This window comes from Glycine max, chromosome 5, assembly GCF_000004515.6.
Source record: "Glycine max cultivar Williams 82 chromosome 5, Glycine_max_v4.0, whole genome shotgun sequence".
Taxonomy (NCBI): Eukaryota; Viridiplantae; Streptophyta; class Magnoliopsida; order Fabales; family Fabaceae; genus Glycine; species Glycine max.
The window spans coordinates 39,181,909-39,204,981 of NC_038241.2; the positions used below are offsets into that span (position 1 = coordinate 39,181,909).

The 23,073-nt window shown below is 33.6% G+C and overlaps 2 protein-coding genes, 1 non-coding gene and 1 pseudogene across 4 annotated transcripts; 1 reads left to right on the top strand and 3 right to left on the bottom strand.

Moving 5' to 3' along the window:
• LOC100819856 (uncharacterized) overlaps positions 1 to 1,727 on the top strand; it is a 5,048-nt pseudogene extending 3,321 nt beyond the window's left edge.
• A 509-nt stretch (positions 1,728 to 2,236) lies between these two features.
• On the bottom strand, positions 2,237 to 2,308 carry TRNAT-UGU (transfer RNA threonine (anticodon UGU)). Its single transcript has one exon. It is a non-coding gene; the product is annotated as a tRNA-Thr (tRNA).
• A 1,606-nt stretch (positions 2,309 to 3,914) lies between these two features.
• On the bottom strand, positions 3,915 to 7,087 carry LOC100791133 (ubiquitin-conjugating enzyme E2 5). 2 transcript variants are annotated; one of them, XM_003525339.5, is made up of 6 exons: positions 6,842 to 7,087; positions 6,640 to 6,719; positions 6,297 to 6,411; positions 6,091 to 6,143; positions 5,844 to 5,972; positions 3,915 to 4,213 (listed from the first exon to the last, which is right to left on the bottom strand). In XM_003525339.5, the coding sequence occupies exons 1-6, from the start codon at positions 6,883 to 6,885 to the stop codon at positions 4,083 to 4,085; spliced, it is 552 nt and encodes a 183-aa protein (XP_003525387.1). In that variant the 5' UTR covers positions 6,886 to 7,087; the 3' UTR covers positions 3,915 to 4,082. The 2 variants fall into 2 exon arrangements, with proteins under 2 accessions (XP_003525387.1, XP_006580568.1); XM_006580505.4 differs by having other exon boundaries at positions 6,640 to 6,730; positions 6,842 to 7,074.
• A 3,530-nt stretch (positions 7,088 to 10,617) lies between these two features.
• Positions 10,618 to 18,394, bottom strand: LOC100819320 (AT-rich interactive domain-containing protein 2). Its single transcript, XM_006580504.4, has 3 exons — positions 18,032 to 18,394; positions 16,809 to 17,878; positions 10,618 to 11,934 (listed from the first exon to the last, which is right to left on the bottom strand). The coding sequence occupies exons 2-3, from the start codon at positions 17,778 to 17,780 to the stop codon at positions 11,050 to 11,052; spliced, it is 1,857 nt and encodes a 618-aa protein (XP_006580567.1). The 5' UTR covers positions 17,781 to 17,878; positions 18,032 to 18,394; the 3' UTR covers positions 10,618 to 11,049.
• Between the last annotated feature and the right edge of the window lie 4,679 nt (positions 18,395 to 23,073).

The window sequence follows — 23,073 nt, forward strand, 5'->3', positions numbered from 1 at the left end:
TCAGGAGATTCAGGAATTGGTAAACCAGAACTTGGTTCTTGAGTTTGCTTACAGATTTCACCAGAGATACAAGATGGTCTTATGGATAGGTGGGGAGAGTAGGCATATAAGGCAAAACTATCTAAAACTCAGGTCCGTTTTAGAGGTTGATGCGAGTGTTGAGAATAGTTTGGAAAAAACTAGGATAAAGGGGTTTGAAGAACAAGAAGAAGCAGCTGTTTCTGGAATTCGCAAAGAGCTAATGAGAAACATTCCGTATCTTGTGATCATTGATGACTTGGAAAGTGAAAAGGATTGGTGGGATCACAAACTTGTGATGGATCTCCTCCCTCGTTTTGGTGGAGAGACCCATGTAATTATATCAACACGCCTTCCTCGTGTCATGAACTTGGAACCTCAAAAACTTTCATACTTATCTGGAGTTGAAGCAATGTCTCTAATGCTAGGAAGTGGCAAGGACTATCCAGTTGCAGAGGTTGATGCTCTGAGAACTATTGAGGAGAAGCTTGGAAGGTTAACTTTGGGCCTTGCCATTGTTAGTGGAATTTTGTCTGAGATACCTATAACCCCAAGCAGGCTCTTAGATACAATAAACAGAATGCCCTTGAAGGACATGTCATGGAGTGGTAAAGAAGCTCGCTCATTCAGGCAGAACACTTTCCTCCTGCAACTCTTTGATGTTTGTTTCTCAATATTTGATCATGCAGACGGCCCAAGGAGCTTGGCAACCAGAATGGTACTGGTAAGTGGATGGTTTGCACCTTGTGCAATTCCAGTTTCCTTATTGGCACTTGCTGCTCAGAAGATACCAGAAAAGCAAAAGGGGACTTGTTTCTGGAGAAAATTACTGCAATCCATAACATGTGGGTTCACATCCTCAAACACCAAAAAATCAGAATTAGAAGCATCTTCCCTACTGCTTAGATTCAATATTGCAAGGAGTAGTACTAAGCAAGGTCGTATCCATTTCAATGAAATCATCAAACAATATGCTCGGAAAAGAGAAGTTACCGGATCTGCGCAAGCAATGGTTCAAGCTGTTATCAGTCAAGGGTCAATATCTGAAAGCATAGAGCATTTATGGGCGGCATGTTTTCTGCTATTTGCATTTGGTCATAATCCTCCGGCTGTTGAACTTGAGGTTTCAGAGCTCTTATATCTTGTTAAAAAAGTGGTTCTGCCTCTTGCAATTCACACTTTCATTACATACTCTAGATGCACTGCTGCTATAGAACTTCTGCACCTTTGCACCAATGCCTTGGAAGCTGCAGACCAAGCATTCGTTACCCCGGTTGACAAGTGGTTCGACAAATCACTTTGCTGGAGGTCCATCCAGACTAATGCTCAGTTGAATCCTTGCCTTTGGCAAGAGTTGGCTTTGTGTAGAGCTACTGTGCTTGAGACTAGGGGCAAACTAATGCTAAGAGGTGCACAATTTGACATAGGGGATGATCTAATCAGGAAGGCTGTTTATATCAGGACTTCAATTTGTGGTGAAGATCATCCTGATACCATATCGGCTCGTGAAACATTAAGCAAACTCGCCCGACTAATTGCAAATGTCCAAATCCGCGCATCTATATAGATTTTATTTTGCATCTTGTAAGGAAACTCTATAATCATACAGGAAATTTTTAGAATAAAACTAGTTCTGTATACTGTTTCATGGAACTTTCAACAGCATATTTTAATAGTCTAATACGAGATACCATTTGGTTTAGAAACTACTCCTTCTCTTGGTTATCTTCACATGTTTATTTAGTGTGCCTCTTCATATATAAATATTATATTTCCCACTGTTGCACTAATTCTCACTATCTGGTGGTTCAAGGAGTTATCAATAGGATGCCACCATGTCCTGTATGCGTACGGCTTCATATATTTTTGTTTGAGTAAACTATACAAACACTTTATGAAGTTTTGTTAAATTTCTGTCAATACTCTTTCTATTTTTTTTTATCACTATACTAATTCTTTTAATTATAGGAAAAATATTACCCTGACAAATGATTTATAATTTTGTAAAAGTTAATAAACTTATCATATATATTAATTTATGATTAGATGATAATATAAAATTATTTTAGTAATAGTGATCACCATTAAACTCAAACAAAGATCCAAAAACAGAACCTGAGACTGTGGAGTTTTTCTGTGCAGTTTGCATCCAATTCCTTATGCCCATATTGGTAATATCATAAAATTATATAGGTTATGTTAAAACTAAAAACATTATTGCCCCCACGCAGGATCGAACTACGGACCTTCAGTTTACAAGACTGACGCTCTACCACTGAGCTATAGGGGCTGTACGTTAGCCTTCATTAGTGTTTAGTATTTTATCTGCTCATATAGATTGATGCATTTGGAGCTTTCCAGATACGAAAAATCACTAATTTACTATTTCCCCCCCTATTTTAATAAGAGTTCTTTAAAACGTTTTACTTATATTTTATGTAAGTTATATCACCACAGGACCAAACATGCACCCGAAAAAATAATTATAATTTTTAAGCAGACTCTTGCGTCTCCCTTCTATATAGATAAATATATATTTCAAATCAAATTAAGATTTATCCATTTTAAGAATTCACCTCAATTTTTTAAAAAAACTTCATAAACCTTCTTTACAATTTTGTATTTCAAAAATATTTCTATTTAGGAAGATTTTTGTAAGTGTCTTAAAATAAGAAAAAAAAAGTCTGAAGTATTAAAGGTGAAAGTAAATATTTATTTCGCTAAAAACCCATACCGTGCACAATATGGTAGAAATGGTAAATAGATATTTTGTTAAGACCCCTACCATGCACAGTAGGGTGTAAAGAACAAATTTGTTTATTCTTAACAAGTAAAAATATTTTATTGTGATTTTGAAATGACAAATGAGATAAAAAAAAAAAATGACACCCGATTCAAACAAAATCCGACGGGAATAAACACATTTGGTCAAGTTTTTCAGTCACACTAGTGGTAACTTGGGTTTGACTTTTAAATTTTTTTCAATTAGTATGTAATATGTAAATTCCACCATAAATACTCGTTGAGGTTGATGATGTTTCCTAACCTTACAAGAAATGTACCTTCTCCTATACATTTTTTGTTATCAAAGAAAAATGTATTATAAATTTTAATCTCTTCTATTGTTCAAAAATTTAATATAAACTCCCTTATTTTCAGTTTTTGGTCCAGCAATCCTATTTAGTATTTTTTTACCTCAAATGACCTATTTAATTATTTATCTCATTTTTTTAATTTGATCCTATATCTTTTGAAAAATTTAATTTAGTTTTTTATTAAACTTTTTATTCAATCTAGCCATTTATATTTTTAAAATTTTATTTTGATTGTACGTCTTTAATCATTTAAGAATAAATTATTTTTTGTTAAAAATAAACTCGAGGAGAAAAGGAGAAACATGAATAAAAAAAAGATTCATTTTTAAATAATTGATAATATTAATTTTAAATAAACTGAAAGACCAAATTGAACAGAGAAAAATAAATAATCAAACTGATAAAAAAATTAAAATAAAAGACCAGATAATTTTTTAAAAAAGATAAAAGATTAAACTAAGTCAAAAAAATAAAATAAATGACCAAATTGAACTTTTAAAAAAAATCAATTTAAAAAAAAAAGATAAAAAATCAAATAGATCATTTTATCTATTTTTTTTAAGACAAATGATAAACCACTTAAAATTTACATCCAATCTGTCGTCTACGAAGGAATGTTTTCCTTCTCTATCTTCCAATCTTGCTCACCCTAAAAATGAAGAAAGATTGAGTTCTCACATATCCAAGAAACTTTCATCCTGGTGAGAGGGCACAAGTTAACTAGAAGTAATAAATGCATTCGTATGCCAAACCAGCTTGAGCCTTCAGAAATTGAATTTTCTAGTCACATAAACATCTAAATTATAAATCAATTTATTCAACCACCATGTAATTATAATAGATAGAAAGGTGTGAATTTTTCCTTCAACCTTAAGAACTTAGCTCTTCAAATTCCTGGACTCAATATCAAATCATATGATATCATGTACAAGCAAGACTGTAAATAAGGCAGGCATTGTATTTAAAAATCTAAGGATCAGGTTGGCCTACAATGGCGTCATCACTGGAGGCATAATCATCTTCACTCAGCTCATCATCACTAGAACTTTCTTCCTGTGCAGCTCCAACATCTTCTGGCTTGGCATATTTTTCACAATATTCTGTTCATTGGCTAAAAAAATTAATATATAGACAAAAGCAGGTGCATAGAATAGAACAACAGATTGAGATATGGTAGACATATTGTTTCTCCTGTCAGTCTTTTTAAACTAATGACTCGATGCTGGGTCCTAGAATTAAATATACTGTAACTTCTAGGTTTCTGTGACCATGATATACAATCCAGAAATACTCACCTATATGTGTAAGCACAAATTTTCTTCAATGATCAAACCATGCAAAGGAGAATGATATTAGAAGTGGTATACCAATGCCACACACCAAATAGAAGCTATAAATTTGAATGGAAGACAGAGTAAAAGCATAGCCAATGAAATTGAGTTGTTGGCATCTTATATTTATTTTTTGGATACTTGGTGTTGTTGGTTGTTGGTATCTTTCAAGCATTGCTTCTGAAGCTCAATATATCTTCCAATTAGTTAATTGTAAATCTCCAAGATTGTTTAGTCGGATAATTTGGTTCAACTTAATTTAAACTAGGTGCATGTTTGGCTCAACCTTTTTTTAAAGAAATAATCACTTGTTTTTGTTAGCTTTCTAAGATTTTTTTTTTATAAAAAAAAGCAACTATTTTCCGCTATACCAAACATGGGCTGGAACTCTTTCTGATGAGGATCTAAGATTCAACTGAAGCACAAGCAACCAGGAAGTTGTATGACTGTAAATTGGAAATTACTTGCTTTGATCATAAACTAAACCTGGAAAATGTTGAGTTTACATGTTAAATACTTTATATTAGCCCAGTTACCAACAAAATATTCAACATTATAGCATGAAAACACAAGGTACATGTTACCATTTGAGTATTGAAATTCAGAAAGTTTTCTTTTACACACCCAGTCTACACTGATTATTAGGGATTGATGGATGCCTAAGGGAGTAGGATGCATACATGTCATGCAATTTATTATTTATCAAAAACAAAAAATGAAGCAAGAAAAACGCAAGGCATGTTTAGTAAAATAGTTTAATTAAGCATTTATTCAACAAGTTCTTATTAAATGAGAGCTTATTCACATGCTTAACTGTAGAACTTATTGAAATAAGCTAAAATAAACTTATAAGAAGGTAGCTCAGCCTAGATAACCTCTTCCAAATGCCCAGTATATTAAATATAAAAATGCTAAGGCTTCTACATTATCAGTTAATTGCAAACTGAAAAATGAATTTGTGTAGGTGAAAAACCAAAAAGAAAGAATAATGCCAAAGCTCCCATCTGGAATCCCAACCTGAAAGCTTCGACTAGCAGATTAAACGTGGACAAGTGTGTTACTGCCGGAATGCTCATTGGCAAGTGAGGAGATAAAACATTCTAAATCTGTGGGGAAGTATTGGCAAATGGCAATTGTTGTGCAAAAACATTTGTGTTTGATATCAAGTTTGTGCAAAATGATATAGAACACAAATCCTTTTGCACAAACTTGAACGTTGAACCTTCAAAGCTTTTTATTAACCATTTAATGATATCTCACTTCAATTGAAATTCGGTGAAAAATGACTGTAATTATAGTCAACAATAATGAAGAAAAATTCTAACTATTAACATGGATTACCAGAGCATGTAAGAAGCATTCTAGTTTTGTATTGAATAAACTTAATAAGGATTACTACCTTTGACTCTTTGTTCATATGTAGCATGATCTCGAATCATCAAGGCAGCAGCATCACCATTCAATGGATCTGATGCATTGGGGTACAGAAGAAGTTGAGGAAGAAACACCTCAAACACATTAACAAGGTCTGAAAGAAAATAAGAAAACTGAATTACCAAATTTTTAAGTAGTGGCAGTAACAAAGCAAGGCTAAATCAAATGCATGGCAAGTATGCATCCAATAAATTTTTTAAAATGTTGCTTACCAAACATGGGACTCCAAGTCTGGTTAATAACATCTAAGCAAACAGAACCAGACCTAAACATCAGAGAAAATCATATTAATGAGCAAGTGAGTTTTGCAATGTGTTTGTGCAACAGCCAATAGACTTCCCATGGAGCATAATTGTGCTGCTTAAATATGATATAAACAATGATTCAATGAAGCTATGGTTGCAGTGAAACAACTTACACCTCATCAACATTAGGATGGAAAATTTTGTTGACAAAGCCAATAGATGGAGACTTATAAGGATAAGCATCAGGTAGCTCCACCCTTACCTTCCACACACCACCTTGATAAGGACCTGCACATGATTCCCATAAAAGTGAAAATGAGAAAAAGGAAACAACTTAGTCCAGTTCCACCTTTGAAGTTAACTAGAGATATAGATCCTAATGCAATTCATCCTCATTGAAGAAAATAGCCAAACAATTAAACAACAACGTTAAAAGTCGCACCAAATAGAACAACACCAATCTCTCAACCAGGAATTGAAAACAAAAAATAAATTGACAAAAAGATGCAAATTTACTGTCTTTGGGTCCGTGGAATTCCACAAAGAACTCTTGCATGCCATCGTTGATCGTCTCCACCTTGTAATCACTCATCATCCTGATGATGACCTGATCCATGTCAATCCAACACACCCCAAATGGAAAAAAGACAACAAATTTATACAAAAGAACACTTTATGAAATCGAAAATACAAAAACAATTCCGAAAAGATCACAGACAGCTTCATCAAGTCCATGTCTCGACGTTTGCTTGGGGAAGACATTGTTTCTCTCTCTGTCTTTGCCTTTTGTTCTTTGTGTGTGTTGCTGCCTCACACACAAACTCTGGGAATAATAGTAATATATACAGGAAAGTGTGAAACGCTTGCTTCACAGTCCACAAATGCACAAACCCAAACAGGCTCACGACCCAAACCAACAACTCATACCTCAGTGTCAAAAGGAAAATTTGGTGACCTCGCTGTACAATAGTGCAGTAAGTTATTGAGTTACTTGGAATTAAATATAAAGAATATTTATATTGATTTACTTTTTACTTTTGAAAAAAAAAATATAGAGATGGCAATGAAAATATTCTAGAGATATCCTTTCCATGTGCTAGTTAGATGCCCTTTCACTTGACCATTCATTAATGACACTTTGTTATGTGCATGAACGACAACATTCTTGATCATTACTAGCTTTATTTGATTTTTCTTTTTCAAGTTTTATTGAATATTTTAAAAATCAAAACGGGTAAAAAAAAACTTCCTTATTTCAAGATAAAGGAAAATTACAAACATCAAACTAAAATGTGCAATAGAATTATTTCTTATATAAAAATTACAATAAATTATTAATTACTTTTTTTCTCTTTTTTTGTTTGTCTAAATCACATGTATCTTTCACTTAACATAAATTATATGCCTAACTTAAAATTATTGAGTTAAAACAATCTCATGTTAGTTAATTTCCGTGTTTGACAGTTGATTATTAATTATTACTTTATCATACAAAATATAAATTTATCACCAAGTCACGTGCTTAAAGTTTAAAATTGAGTCACACTATTATTATTAAATATTTTTTGTTGGTTGAGACAATGTTATTCTATTTGGTGTAACTTTATTGTTCAATTCTTTGGTCATTTTCTTCAACGAGGATGAATTACACTAGGATCTATTACTCTGTTTAGCTTCAAATTTCATGTTCTGTTTACTTTCACTCTTCTCATAATCATGTGCATTACCAAGGTTGTGTGGGGAGGGTAAGGGTGGAGCTACCTAATGCTTATCCTTATTGATGTGATGCATTTATTATCAAAGCCCGATTAAGGAAATTTATATATTCTTTATAAGACCATACATAGAAAAATTGGAAGCCTTTCTTTTAAGAATATTATTACCTGGGTAACAAACATTTTTATTTGTTTGTTTGGAGGAAGGGCAGTTCTTTTAAGTTCCAAATACCAATCATATACAAAATTGAGGCTTTATTCAAGGGGTTCTCATGGGATGGGAATGAAAAAGTTTCGGGGTGACATGGGACATGGTGTATTGGTGTGCAAAGAGTGTGCGGTAGGTGTGTTGGGAATTAATGATGTATCAATTAATTAAGAACTTGAAGATGTTCAATATAACTCGGGGAAGTGACGGTGGCGAATGCTTGTGGAAGAAGAGACAGTGTTGCGCCAATTTATATAGGAGATGGGTGGGAGGATATGGAGTGGTAGAAAGGGGTATTTTTGGTGGCAGGACTTGTGTGGTGTGGAGCATGGTGGAAATGACTAATGAGGTTTGTGAAGGAGTGAAATTGGTCATGGAGGAGAGAGTTATTTTAATGGGAACTAGAAATGGTGGAATCTCTTCGACAGATAAGGGGCAATTGTGGGTTGGTACATAGAAGACCAAACATATGGAGATGGACAAATGACACATTGAGAGTTTATACTGATAACTTAGCATCTAAGCTACTTATGTTTTGTAGAGGGAGAAATGGTAGTAATGGGGGTAATAGGCTGGGCGAAGGTTTGGAATAAGGTGGTCCCATCGAAGGTGTCTATGTTGCATGGAAATTGATTAAGAATAGAGTTTCTACGAAAGATAATTTAAAGCATAGGGATACTGGTTGATGATGAGGGATTGCGTGTAGGATGTCACTAGGAAGTGGAATTAGCAAATAATTTGTTTCATAAATGCTTATTTTTTTGGCAAGTGTGGGTAGAATTTCAAAGGTGGTTGGGATATTACACTGCTACGAAATGAAGTGTTACTATAATTTCTACAATTTATGGAATTGTTAGGTGACCCAGGCATTGGTGGAGGATGGTGGCAGGTGATATGTTTTGCTGTGGTGTTGGCTTTGTGGGAAGCTCAAAATGGTATTGTGTTTGAGAACACGGATATGCAGATTATGGGTATTGTAGAATCTGTAAAAATCAAGTCTTGGAATTGGCTTAGAGTGAGGAAGAAAGGTTTTGCATACTTTATGGGCTCTTGGTTTTAAAATCCCTTAGCCTGTATAAGTATCACTGGATAGCAGATACGAGGTGGATGTATGGGGTGTGATGGATGGTAATGAGTGGGGAGAAATTATGACCAATTTCAGGGTGCTGAGAGACAAACGATGATATTCAAAGACGAAGGCTCAATTCTCCAATATGTGAGAGACGACACTGTTGTTGGGGATTTTATGTTCGTCAAAGACAAAAATTGTGTGGAGTAGGAAGGCTTGAAGTATGATACAAATATCATTGAACTTTGTATGTTTGGGTGGCTGGTGGAAGCTTATAAATCTGTGATTTTGAGACAACAGTTTTAATGCAATAGCAAGGCACGATTTGCAATGCTGCAGAATTGACAGGGATTGTGATTGGTTGCTCGCGCAAAGTATTTTAAGCTTCTACATGTAATATTTGTAAATGATAAGGGATAAAGTTATTTTTGGAGTAATTTTTAAAAAGATACTTTTTATTCTCACCATTTGTTTGAAAGAAAATTTTAAGTTCTAGTTGGTTATTCCATTGTGAGCCACAAATATCTTGCATTGCATGTAGGATAAATTTTAGTGGGGTCTAAGACGTTGAGATTTAAATAAATTAGCAAACCTGGTAAACAAAGTTATAAACTGGATCGAACTAATGCTCACGTTAGGAATCTTAGGTGAAATTGAAAGAAACTTAATTTCAATGCCTTTCGCAATTACATCAAACTTTTGTTGAATTCTTGTATCTTTTATTTTAAAACTAAAAAGATCCAAAAATATTGTTCATTACGTGATATATAATTTTTAGTTACTATATCCATAAAAAAATCAAATTCAAATCTTCTTATCAGAATTATTTTTTAAAATCGAATCAACATCTAATCCCTAAAATAATATTCAGACTAAATCGTCTTATTATTACTTACAATGACTCGATACACTAGTCCAAGTCCCATCATAAAATAATTTTTGCTTTAATGGAATTCTTAATTTCTGATTAAACATTTCAAAATATTACTGTTTTGAATAAATAGTAGACTTAATTAAAACTTAAAAAGACTAAACTGAAACAGAATAAATCTAAAATTTATTTTTATTTGTTTTCATTTTCTTCTTCCTCATCTTCTACCCCATTTTTTCTCTATTAATTTTGTTCCGAAAACGGTTAAGCATAGGAATGCAAAACATGATTTTGTCTAATCCTGACTTAGAATCCATAAAATGGGATAGAGAAATGTGGGGATCAGTTCTATTTCTTATGGAAAGAAAGACACGCTTGTTATAGCCAGGCGAACAAAACAAGGAAATAAGATAAATGATAGACTACATGATATAAAAGAACAATCAATAGCCAAGGTATCAAAAACATAAAAGCCATGCTTCCATGTGTTTTTCTTCCTAATGAAAAAAAAGAAAAAAAAAGAAAAGAAACAGGCCCCTTAACTCTCTCCTCCTTTTTATGGATTCTAAGTGATGAGATTAGACAAAAATAAATTTACATTCACCCATACTTCAAAGAAAAAGTTGTTCAATTTGAAAGTCAAAACATGTGACGAATAAAAACTATAAATTTAATTTACAAAATAGTGACCGGAAAGTAGAAACATAAAATTGAAAGCATTAGCTCACACCAAAGAACAAGTTTTATAGCACGAATGGTACAGCCTCCATGAAGCATCATGTTAAACTGCTATTTCAACCAACAAATACAACCATCTCCAACAAAATTAATAGCAGCCTCAGCAAGTTCTTCATTATGGGTAGACAAGACTCGAATACATGTCCATATTTGCTTCCAAGTTCCAACAGTAACCTCCCTAAATTATACAAAATTTTTCTGGTACAAGTAATGCATTCACCACTGATCATGGAGGAAGAGTTTTATAAAAGTTTGCCTCAGGAAAATATTTTCTCAAGCTCAAAGTGGCTCAGATCCAATTATCAAATTTACACTCTAATTTTGTCTATTCGAAATCTGTGCACTGCTTGTTCAGAGAACATTCCAGGAAATCATCATCAGGACCCTTGACGGCTTCCATCCCAAAACCATCGCTAAAAGATCCAAATTCTACTTCATCATCATCACTATCAACGCTCTTTGGAGACACCCGATTCTGATAGGTTCTTAGTTGAATAAGAAATGCATTGAAGTAATAGCTCACCAAGTTTCTTCTTGTTTTCTTTGGAAAGTATTTGGATGGATTGTTCCAAAAATATTTATTTTTGGAGGGAATATTTGATTTCATGATATCCTTAAATCTCTTTTCTTCTTCAGTTGTCCATTGAAGTGAAACTTCCTCACCCATACGATCAAATCCCCAACGGTAAAATTCAGAACCCAATTCAAGCTTCAATTTCATCCTATTTTCAGCAATATGTAATCTAACACATTCAACAGAACCATGAAATTCACAGCTACACTTTTCTTGTCTTCCTCTCCCAATATCTGTTTCCGTAGCATGTTCTGTGTCATTTTTCAAAGTCCATACTTGTGTGCCCAACCATTTAGAGTCACTCTCAGAAACTACACCAGTCCATTCTGGGACTTCTGCTTGAAAACGAGGACCCACAGAAACTTGCTTTTCGAGAGACTCATCCCCAGATGGTTCAGCTATTGTTTTTGTGGTCGAAACATCTAGTGTTTCAGTTGTTTTCTCCGGAGGACATTTTTCTGCCTCCATATTGTGTGAGCCTGCCAATCTATTTCCGTTGGGGGAACATGGATTGCAGCACGAGCACGACCGAGATTTAACAAAGGAAGGCAGCCTTTCACTGCATCTCAATTTTCCTGTAGCAGGGCGACCAAGAGCAACATGATCCTCATACATAGCAGGGTGCATCTTCTGTTTCTGCAAAACATACAATTATCCAGAAAATTGACAGACTTTTTCCACATACCACTAAAATAAATTTCTCATCATCTTGTCTTCTAGCAGAAGCATTTATTATTATTTCAATACCAAAGCAATATCAATTACAGTGATTCCTTGAAGAATTTATGATCAAAGTTATGAGAAATTATAAGAATTAGATACATTTTGAACTTGATCATTTCAAAACTATCAATCACTTCTCCTGTATCCATAAAAGTGGCAATTAACAGAAGCTTAGAATGGCATAAAAAGATACAATTACAATAACAAACAAGCCTTGTCTCACTAGGAGATGTTAGTTACATTGATCAAACGCCATTATGTTCGTGGGAGCGGATCGTCTCCTGAGAGTAAAAAACATGAGGAAATAATGTTGAAAGATCTCACCCCGTCCATTTGTTTTAAAAACACCCAAAACTGATGTTTTAGGCTTTGTGCAATCTAAAAATTTCCCTCTTTTTCTTCCGTTTCCCTTTTATTCAACTACTGTTACTTCACCCGCCATTGACAAAACAGAGAGGGTGGGGGTTATGTGAAAAAACCATTGTTCAGCAATAGTACACTCTTATTCCCGTGTCAGGTCCCTTATCAAAGGCTTGAAAGATCACACTCAATGGATCATTCTATTTCAACCTGTTGCAGAGCACATGGAGTTCTCTTCATGTTCAGATTGATGATTATGATTCACAATCAATTACAGAACATGAAAAAAAATATAAAACTGTACAATTTTTTTTAACCACAAAATAAGTTACATAAAATTGCTTCTAGTGTACCGCAATTCATGCCGCAAGGGAACTAATTGCTGGCTTTGAGAAGGAGAGAGCCCGTTTTGAGGATGTTGCCAATGAGATAGAAATTGGAGGGAGCCAAATGGAGAGAAAACGGAGGTTGGAGAGGGAGAGAAACATGTCTAAGAGATGCTCCACCTCATTCATGAACAGGGGGATGTTATGCATCGCGATAGTGAGTTGCGGTGTGCCGTCATTGAGGTAAAGGGATGGGGGTAAGAGAAGTGAGAGATTTTCAAAATGTTAAAAACCTAAAACGGCGTCAGTTTTGAGTGTTTTTAATTTGAGCTTTTGATTTGTTTTTAAATGGAATGTTTAGTATTGCTGAACAATGGTTTTTTCACATAAACCCCATCCTTTCTGTTTTGTGAATGATGGGTGAAGTAACAATAGTTGAATAAAAGGGAAATGGAACAAAAAGAGGGAAATTTTTAGATTGCACAAAGCCTAAAACGACATCAGTTTTGGATGGGTGTTCTTAATTTGAGCCTTTGATTTGTTTTTAAAATGAATGGACGGGTGAGATCTTTCAACATTTTTTTCTCATGTTTTTTTTTTACTCACGGGAGAGGATTTGCTCCCCATGTTCGTGTTTATAGACGAACAGATGGTGTGGTGACCTATGGCAGACAAAATAAAATAATATATATGTAGATAAAAATAAGGTGGCGGTATAAATATTAAAATCAGAAATTAAATATTAAAAATGAAATAAAGAACAATTAGAGAATAATCAATGAAAACAGAGTTGAAAAACAGAAATAAACAGAATGAAGAATAGGGGTGTCAAATCGGGCCCGGCCCATTCTCCAAAAAAGCTGGGCTGAGCTGGAATTTGAGACCTGTAAACCGTTTAGGCCCGCCCCGTTTAGCCCGCAAGCCTGGCGGGCTGGGACGAGCCAGCCCACGGGCTAGTGCTTTTAAAAAAAAAAAAGATTATGGACTCTGAAATGACCCAAATGCACTCTCGCAATCCAAATGACCCAAACGCACGCAAGCCAGACCAGACCCTCACGGCCTATTGAATTGAATCTCATTTCTCATTCTCTTGAATCTCTTCTCTCGAGCCCTCTCTCGACCCTTATTCTCATTCTCTTGAATCTCCACTTACATGGGAAATGAAGGTTGAGGAAGTCAAGAGAAAGTTGTATGAACTTTGGAATTTTTATGCACCCAAACCCAAAAGTTCTTCTTCTAGTGTTAAGCCACCATCCTCAAGTCAGGACTTTGGTCTCTTTGATGTAAGTTCTAAAATTCATATATGTTTTTAAAGAATTACTAAAATTCAATATTAATTTTTTTCATTATTATGTATGTTTATCACTTTTTTTTATTTGTTACATTAGGATTTAATAGAGTACAAGGAACAAGTTGCTAGTGATAGTGGAAAGTCTCAACTTGATACTTATTTGGAAGAAGCGGCACTGAACATGCATTTTACAGCACATATGGATGTACTTGATTGGTGGGAAACTAATAGTCCAAGATTTCCGCATCTTTCTATTAAGGCTTGTGACTTGCTGAGCATACCAGCTACAACTGTTGCATCTGAATCTGCGTTTAGCATTGGATCTCGCATCCTCAACAAGTATAGAAATCGCCTCTCATCTGATTGAGTGGAAGCAATTATTTGTACTCGCAATTGGAAGCTCGCAATTGGAAGCATGGCTTCAATGAGGGTAAAGAACTTCGTTATTTATTTTATATTATTTTGGTAATTATTTGTCACTTCTCACTTCTTCTTTTTTTATAGATGATGATGATTTGTTTGATGAAGATTCAATTGTGAAGACAACTTCCTCCGAGGGTGCATCCAATGTTGTTGATGTGGATTAGAGGCACACAAGATGACAAGGTCATCTAGATTCTAGATATTGAAGTTTGTGATAGGTTTTATTCTTTTATTGCTTACTACTAGTATATTATTATTTTTAGTTATAAAAAATTATAAAGAGACAAGAGTTAGATTAAAAATTGATGTTACCAACAATGATAAAGGACAATGCAAAATTGATGTTACCAACAACGATAAAGGACAATGCAAAATCTGAAAATAAATAAATAAATAAATTGGCAGGCTGACGGGTGGTCCACGGGCCAGCTTGAAATGGGTCGGGCTCAAAAAGGTAGCCCGTTTTGCTTGGCGGGGCGGGCCAGACTGACCCGTTTATGGCAGGCCAAATCAGGTCGGGTCGGCCCTTATTGACAACCCTAATGAAGAATGATTAAAAATAGAAACAGAAATAAAAGAATAAAGAATAATCAAAGAAACGAAAGGTGGTGGTATAAATATTAAAAAATAATTAAAAAGCAGTATAAATATTAAAAAATTAATTTAAGTATAATGTGTATTTATAATATGGAAAAGAGAATCAATATTAATTACAAGATCAGTCAATTACCACTTAATAGGAAAATAGAATATTCTAATAATAAATATAATATCAAGAATAATATCAAAACATAGTCTCACACTTTCCTTCATGCTGGAGCATATGTGTGATATGAGCCAAGCTTGTTACAAATTGGTAAACTTGATAGAAACTAAAGATGGTTCGGAGGCAGGCAAAGAAGGCCCGCAGTGAAGATGAAGACCAATGTTACGCTTGTCAGAGATGTGTAGCACATCATGTGCGTGAACTTCACACGCCAAGGTCCTGCTAGGGCTGCGTGCGGCGGTGTTTTGAGTTGGTTGCACACGTGAATGGTGTCGCGGTCTTTGGCAATGGCGATGGGTACTATTCACCCGTGAAAAAGCAAAAAGGTCAACCAGGGACACCTTGAGACGGAGGGAGAGAAGATTAGTGCAACATTGGTCAAAGATGCATCACGTGTCATGTGTGTGAACGTCACGCGCCAAGGCCCTGCACGGGGTCGCGTGCGATGATGTTTTGAGTTGGCTGCGCACGCGGAAGCATGACGATCTTTGGAAAGGTCACCGGAAAAGCTTAAACATGTTGTTGGAAAGAGATGAAGCACGATGGTTCGGTCAATGGATTGTGGGTCAGCCAAACAGGGACAAACTAAGGCCAAACAAGTTCATCAGAGGAGAAGGAGCACAACAAGGAGGTTGTCGGAGAATGGGTCTTGCGAAAACAACATCATGTGCCAAAAAGGGGATTGCACATGAGCATGATGTGCTGAAGTGTGGTGGCAGAAAAGGTTGCAGTCAGCGGCGTTGGGTTTGCCAGGGAGAGGCACTTCTAATCAGAGGGTCACACCAGCGAGATAGCAGCGCGGGAACAGTGTAAGCGCGCTTGCAGCATGCGTGTTACTGTTCATGTGAAAGGAACGCTGCGGCGAAAAGGGGGAAAATCGCCGAAGAGAGGAACAGTTAGCATAGAGGTCCACCAGGGACATTACTGTCCCCGGTGGAGCACGATTTCCGTTATTCCTGTGTCAAGAATAACCCGTGCTCTGATACCATATAACCTATTTTAATGATAAAAACAATAATAAAATGGAGAATAATATTTAATGAGAACAGAATATCATTTGATTCACTAAGCTATTATAATGAGATTTTGAGATCAAAGAAAATGTTAGACGAGTGCAGAAGGAACACTTTCTTTCCTACACAGAAGAACAAGGAAGATATTCAGAATTGTGTTAACTATAAAGGGATGAACTTTAGAGTCACATTGTCAAAAAAGGCGATTGACCAATAGATTAACATAAGAGACTAAGATTGCGAAGAACCAATTAGGTATTATGTTCATGCATATATATCATTTACAGGTTTTCTAAGATTATTTTTATAATTAGGTAAACTCTTACGAGTTTAAAAGTCGAATCTAGAGAGGTTCCACAAGTTTATGTAAACTCGAATTTGACAACCTAGGTTCGCAAGCTAAGATTTTGGATAGTATGTATAGTTAATATACAAACTAATGGATTGAGATCATATAATTATTACCTAGGCAGAATTAAGCACACCATAATGCTTAATAAATAAACTAAAATGATAACTATCTATTCAAGCAAAGCATGCTGATTTGCTTCAAGATAAGAAACAAAAAAGTCCTATGGATAAGATAATTTTGGGCATTGAAGTTATACCTGCAAAGAAGACGATCCACTGTTTGGTTCTTCATGCTGTCTCAGTGATAGAGCCTCTCTTGCCCTCAGAAATTGACCAAAAAAGTCCTGGCCATTATATTCCTTCCACTTTGATGGTTTAGGTATTGGTTGAGTTAAAGGATCAAGAGGATGCTTTGCAATATGCTTCATCCAGTTTAGCATGCCAAATAATACATCCCGTTTGCGTTTGCGCGGGTTAAATTCCTTCTCAGCACCTTCTGCACCCAAGGTAGCAGGATTGCCCTTAATGCCATTGGCGGATTTTTCATCATTATCACCTTCAATGCGTTGGACATCCTTGGATTTATTATTTTGGTCGTTGGTGTCCAACAGATTATTACCATTCTTGTGGTTAACCAAATCAGCATTTTTCTTTTTTTTAATTGATTTTGACTTGACAAGTCTATCATCATCTTTGTCCTTTAGATTTGAACATAACAGGGCTCTAAACTCTTTCTCAATATCCAAAGGCAACCACTTTAAACCCCAATCACACCCATGGTTCCCATTTTTTAAATTCTTCTCTTCAAAAGTTTTCTTGAGCCACCTCTCGAAATCATTCAGATACTTGTCAAAAACTAATTTTACAGACCAGCAAACCACAGGGTTCAAGCCCAATTCCTTGGTCACAGAACCCCACAATCCTTTCTTCGACACTCGGGCATACCCACCTCTTTCCTTCACCAGGGAGAACAGTTTGTACAAATCCAGCTGTTGACCGTCGACTAAAACCGGCAGAGGTCGAACACCATCCATGGAACAACTATCCTTCAGGTAAGCAGGGAAAAGTTGGTAGAACAAGTACTTCTGTTTAAGTTTGCCATGGTCAGCACCATTATCCACGTGGTCCTTTCCAGGGCAACAAACATTTCCAGGAAATGCACCAACAGTTTCAACTCCTCCAAGGCAATCTAAGGAAGACCCATTTGAGAATGTCGGCCATTCTTCCATGAACTTCGATTCCCTACTTCGATGCTTGATGTGTTTCGGTTAAAAATCAAGCGTGTGGAAAATACACACAAAAATCCTAGGTTGCCATCTTCTAAAAGCTGATCACACAACCACAGACTAAAATTAACTGAGGGAAAAGCTTGCCAAGAGAGAACAATTACACATAGTGATGATAAATTGATCTGGATGCACAAAATGGGAAAGAATGTAAAAGGGATGTGAACATTTGCCGGTTCTATTGGCGGATTTACCTCACGATCACGCCACGCCTATGGCTGGAAATCGGGGAATTACAGGATCGTACGAAAGGCAAGGGGGAGATACAAGATCGAGGTTGGAACCTGGAAACAGAGAGTAGGGAGCATTGATCAATGGCGGAAACTGAACCTAGCTCTGAATGAATGTTGCAGGCGGAAATGGAAATGGAGACGGTAGAAGAAGGAAGCACAGAGCTGGTTGAAGAAGCGGCTAAGAAATACAACGCGTCACCAAAGGGGCAAATTAACGGAATAAAAGCCCCCTCCTCTTCTCTCTGGGGTATATTTTCTTAGTTTCCTCCACTATGAACTACTTGGAGAAACACATTCATTTAAAACAAAAATCTAAAGAAAATGCTAACATATTATACCTAGGGTTAGTAGATTTTATGGGCTGGACCCTAGTAGTCCAATCCATTAATGTATATGTTCTATTCGATTTGAAAAGCTTCTTCTAATTTATATCTTTCTTTTTATGTTTTTTTATAAATAATGAGTATTCTAGAGAGATAATTTTATTTGAGTTGTAAGATTATTAGGAATGATGAATTCTTTCTTTAAATATTTGACATATCTGCATGCTCGAAATTTAATCTCGAAATCAATATTTAAGCTAAAATAATTTTATATCAATTGATTAATATATTTGATGATTACTCCTTTTTATACTTTTTTGCGTCTTTTTAACTTTTTTGTTATTTTTTTACAAAATTACTCCTTGCATAAATTAGTTTTTGTAACATAAAATTATATAATTGTATCCTTCCATGCATTCTGCTTGGTCGGTGACATGTTCCTCCACTGACATCTTTAAGAATATTTCAGTTATATTATTTTATATCTTATATATAAGTATGTTAACTTATTTTGATTTGTCTAATATTTTCGTCTCATATCTTATTTATCAAGTTATTCAAAACAATTAAAAAAATAAAACGTCAAAATTAACAAATTTAAATGTATTAATATGAATATTTTATTTAACAAGTTTTACAACTCATAGAAGTTATTAAATTATTTAATAGAAAATACATATGATAAATAAATTAACTACATTACGAAAACTAATTTCTGTATGAATACAAAAGTTTCTATATGAATACGTAAACTGTAATTTTTGTTTGGTTGTACATTATTAAAATTCTTTTTTTAAGGGTATTTTCATAAATAAAAATACAAATAAAAATTTAAAAAGTGCAAAGAGTAAAAAGGAAGTATGAATAGCATCAACCTTTTCATATCGATTTGAACCTACTTATATTTTTAGTGTGCCGATTGGATAATCTCCAAAATTGTGATAAACCATGATGAGATGAATGAATCAACCTTGATTTAGACCAATTTTTACATGTTTAGATTGTTTTCAAAATCATGATAGAATCAATTATGATGCATTAAAATTATGGTAGAGTTGAAACAAGTAGGATGCAACACCAAATGCACACTAGCTCTAATTCTCCTCATCCTTGTTGACTTCGATTCAACCCAATCCCCAAAATGAGAGGTGGGTGGGAAATTTGTATTTTTAAATAAGAAGTATCAAAGTGAACAAAAAAAATAAGATAAAGGACTAAACAGGTCATTTGGCCTAAAAGTTATTAAAAAAAATATTTTTGCTAAAAGTATCAAAAATTGTTGGCAAGAGTGGTTCCACATCTGATTCCCTTAATCAAGTATGAGGTTCGATCCCCGGCTTGGAACATGGAGTGACAAATGGAAGTACCACTTTATCCCAAAAATGAACCGAACTCAATGTACTCTTAAAGTGACTTAATCCACACTCCTATATAATCTTACTTTTTATGCCAAAAATTATACATACAAATTGCATATAAAAAAAACTAAACATGCAAAGAGTTGCCATGTTTAATAACTTTTTATATATCAAATTTTAATAATTCAGCGATTGAATATTTTGATATTATCTCAATGATTATGCATAATAAATTTTAGAAAAAATGTATATTATCAATTAGGTAATTTATTGTCACTATGTTGTATTTAAAAAAAATATTGTGCAATAATTTTATTTAATGAACTATGAAATAAAATTCTACAAATATTAATAAACTTAATTTATTTAATAAGAACTTTCATTTTAATAGATAAATTATTAAAATTTGATATACAAAAAGTTATTAAATAGAGCAATTCTTTGTGTGTATAATTGTTGGCATAAATAAATAAATAAAATGTAAGATTACATATAAGTGTGGATTAAGTTACTTTAAAACTTTAAGAGTAACTTTTAGGATAACTATTTTGTTTAATAATTTTTTGGTTAAATGATTTATTTGGTCTTTATCTTATTTTTTTTGTTTACTTTGGTTATTTATCTTTTAAAATGTTCACTTTGATTTTTTATCTTATTTTAAAAGTACAAATTGGTCTTTCTATTAAAGTGAAGACTAGCATTGTTAATTATTTCTCTTACTGCTTTCTTCATTCTTTCTCGCACATAACTCTCACCACTTTTTCTCAAACCAAGCTCTCCAAGGCTTTGTTATTTCCCAAACCCTAACCCTAGCCCAAGCCCTAAACTCAAAACCTCTCAATCTCACCCTCCCCACAAATTCCTACACTTTTCCTTTGCCATCCTCTGCATTGTCACACTGCTACAAGGTAGCATGACAATCAGTGTGTCCGTGCACCACTATAACCGCTCCCCTTCATTTTCATCCTCCTCCGATAAACATTTTGGGACTGGGTCAAATCAAAGTCAACAAGGATGAGAAGAATTAGAGCGATTGTGCATCCGGTGTTGTGTTTTTCATATGTGTATCTTTTAGATCTTGAGTGTTTTTTTAGATGTGCATCCAATGTTGCATTTTTTAGATCTTGAATTTTCAAAATTTACTTTTTAGATCTTGTGTTTTTATTTATTTCATTTTGGGTGCTCAACCCGTTTGGAGCTTCATGTTTTTTACTGTTATTATTGAATGGATTAGATTTAAGTTGTCATTAGTGATGTAGGTTTGAAGACTATGCTCTCAAGTCTAAGAAGAAGGTAGAGAGAAGAATGAAAAGAAATAACCACTTGAATTTTTTTAAAGTTGAAGTTATTGTTTGTATTGGAAAGGACTTAATTGAAGCATTTTAAAAACACAAAGGACTAAAATGAGCTTTTTAGAAGATAAATGAGCAAAGTGAACAAAAAAAAATGATAAAGGACCAAATAAATTATTTGACCTAATTTTTAAGATTCAGTTAATTTGTTAAAAAGCATAGTATTGGACAACACAAGCATAATTGTACTGCATTTGATTTTTTTTTAAAAAAATGAGATTGCCAAAATTGTTGGTTTAAGTGGAAATGAACTTTGTTTCCTTAAGTAATATCTCAAATTTGAGTCTTATAGATGAAAAAACGTGAATGAGAAGAATATTGATGGTTAATTAGATTTTCCAACGGATACTAATCATCAATAAAGTCAATAAATACTTTACACCAATGTTATAGTTACTCACAATCATCATTATTGTCATCACTATCACCACCACCATTGTCGTTGACATTCCCGCCATCACAATCACTAACATTGTCGTCACTACTATCAACATTGACATTTTTACCGTCACAACCATTACTATTGTTATCCTCACCACAATTACTACTATCATTGTAGTTGTTGCTGCCAACGCTACCATTATTATCGTTGCACCATCAACAATCTCACTACCGCTATTATTATTGTTATCATCATCATTATCATTATTGTCGCCACCACCATATTAGATAACTAATATGAATTGTATTAAGGTAATTGATATTAAAAAAGATATTATAACAAACTTCACATTTTTTTTGTATTGTCCATTGTCTACCTATCAAAAAGTTATCATGTAATTTAAGGGAACATTTTATATACATTAATTAAGTTTTTCATACTTGGAATATAGGTCATTTTTAAATTACTACCTAACATTCATTTTTTTCCAATCAAGTATCTGAAAAGAAATTCAGTTTCATTTTACTACCTGTCGTTAGTCGTCTTCTGTTAAGTAATGACGTGGTAGATAGAATGTCACTTCATCAAGTCTTGTCATGGACATCTCATTGTCACGTCATCACCTTCAATGATATGACAATGATGTGTCAATGATTAGGCATAATGACGTGACACTTTATCTGTCACATCATCATTTAACAGAATGAGACTAACCATATGTAATAAGTTGAAACATAAAATTTTTTCATATAGGTATTTGACAAAAAGTGAATTTTTAGGTAATGATCTAAAAATAATGTATTTTTCAGGTATAAAAAAATTATTTAATCCATATATAAATGATATTTTGCGATCTATGATTAATGTACACATGTACCATATTATGCATTTCTTCACTTTTCTGTCAATATTCTCAAGACCCAATATATATATATATATATATATATATATATATATATCACCATTTGAGCTTGTTGATTCTCTTTTAACTATGTCCAGATATTAAATGTATGCATCTTAACTCTTTAATTTCACATTTAATACTATCTTATTAATCTAGTTCAGTTAATTAAGCATGATAAATTGATAGATAAGTTATTATAAATTTCAAATAATGTTTTTTATTCTTACCAATAAAAAATATCTAATTAATTTAATATATTTTTTATTTTGAATGAAGAATTATCTTAAAATAATAAATAGGATAAAGTTTCTTAAGTTTATATAAAAGTAAATTACATATATGTTCATCAAGTTATTTTAATTAATTTTTAATTTTTTAACAAGTTTACAAATATTTAATCAAATAAAAGTGTTTGAGAAACGATTTTTTTTATTGACTTATAAGATTTGTTTTTAAACATAATTTAAATTTACGATTACCGTTTTTATTTTTATTTTTAATAAAATAATAAAATTCATCATTTATCATTTTATCTAAAATTAAATTATTTATTTTGATAAAACTCCTCCTTATCATTTGTTAACCAAAAAATATTTTTCATATTGGTTTAATTATGTTTTTCATATATGAAAAATAGACCATTTTTAGATTACTACCTAAAAATTTATTTTTTTATCAAATAAC

Bases quoted from the DNA above. Each gene is read 5' to 3' on its own strand.
- LOC100791133 (XM_003525339.5), bottom strand. From the start codon at position 6,885: ATGTCTTCCCCAAGCAAACGTCGAGACATGGACTTGATGAAGCT. The intron at 6,412-6,639 runs GTAAATTTGCAT...AATCATGTGCAG, and splicing joins ATTCCACGGACCCAAAGACA to GTCCTTATCAAGGTGGTGTG. The intron at 5,973-6,090 runs GTAAGCAACATT...ATTTTCTTTCAG, and splicing joins GACTTGGAGTCCCATGTTTG to ACCTTGTTAATGTGTTTGAG.
- LOC100819320 (XM_006580504.4), bottom strand. From the start codon at position 17,780: ATGGAAGAATGGCCGACATTCTCAAATGGGTCTTCCTTAGATTGCCTT. The intron at 11,935-16,808 runs GTATAACTTCAA...TATGTTTTGCAG, and splicing joins GTGGATCGTCTTCTTTGCAG to AAACAGAAGATGCACCCTGC.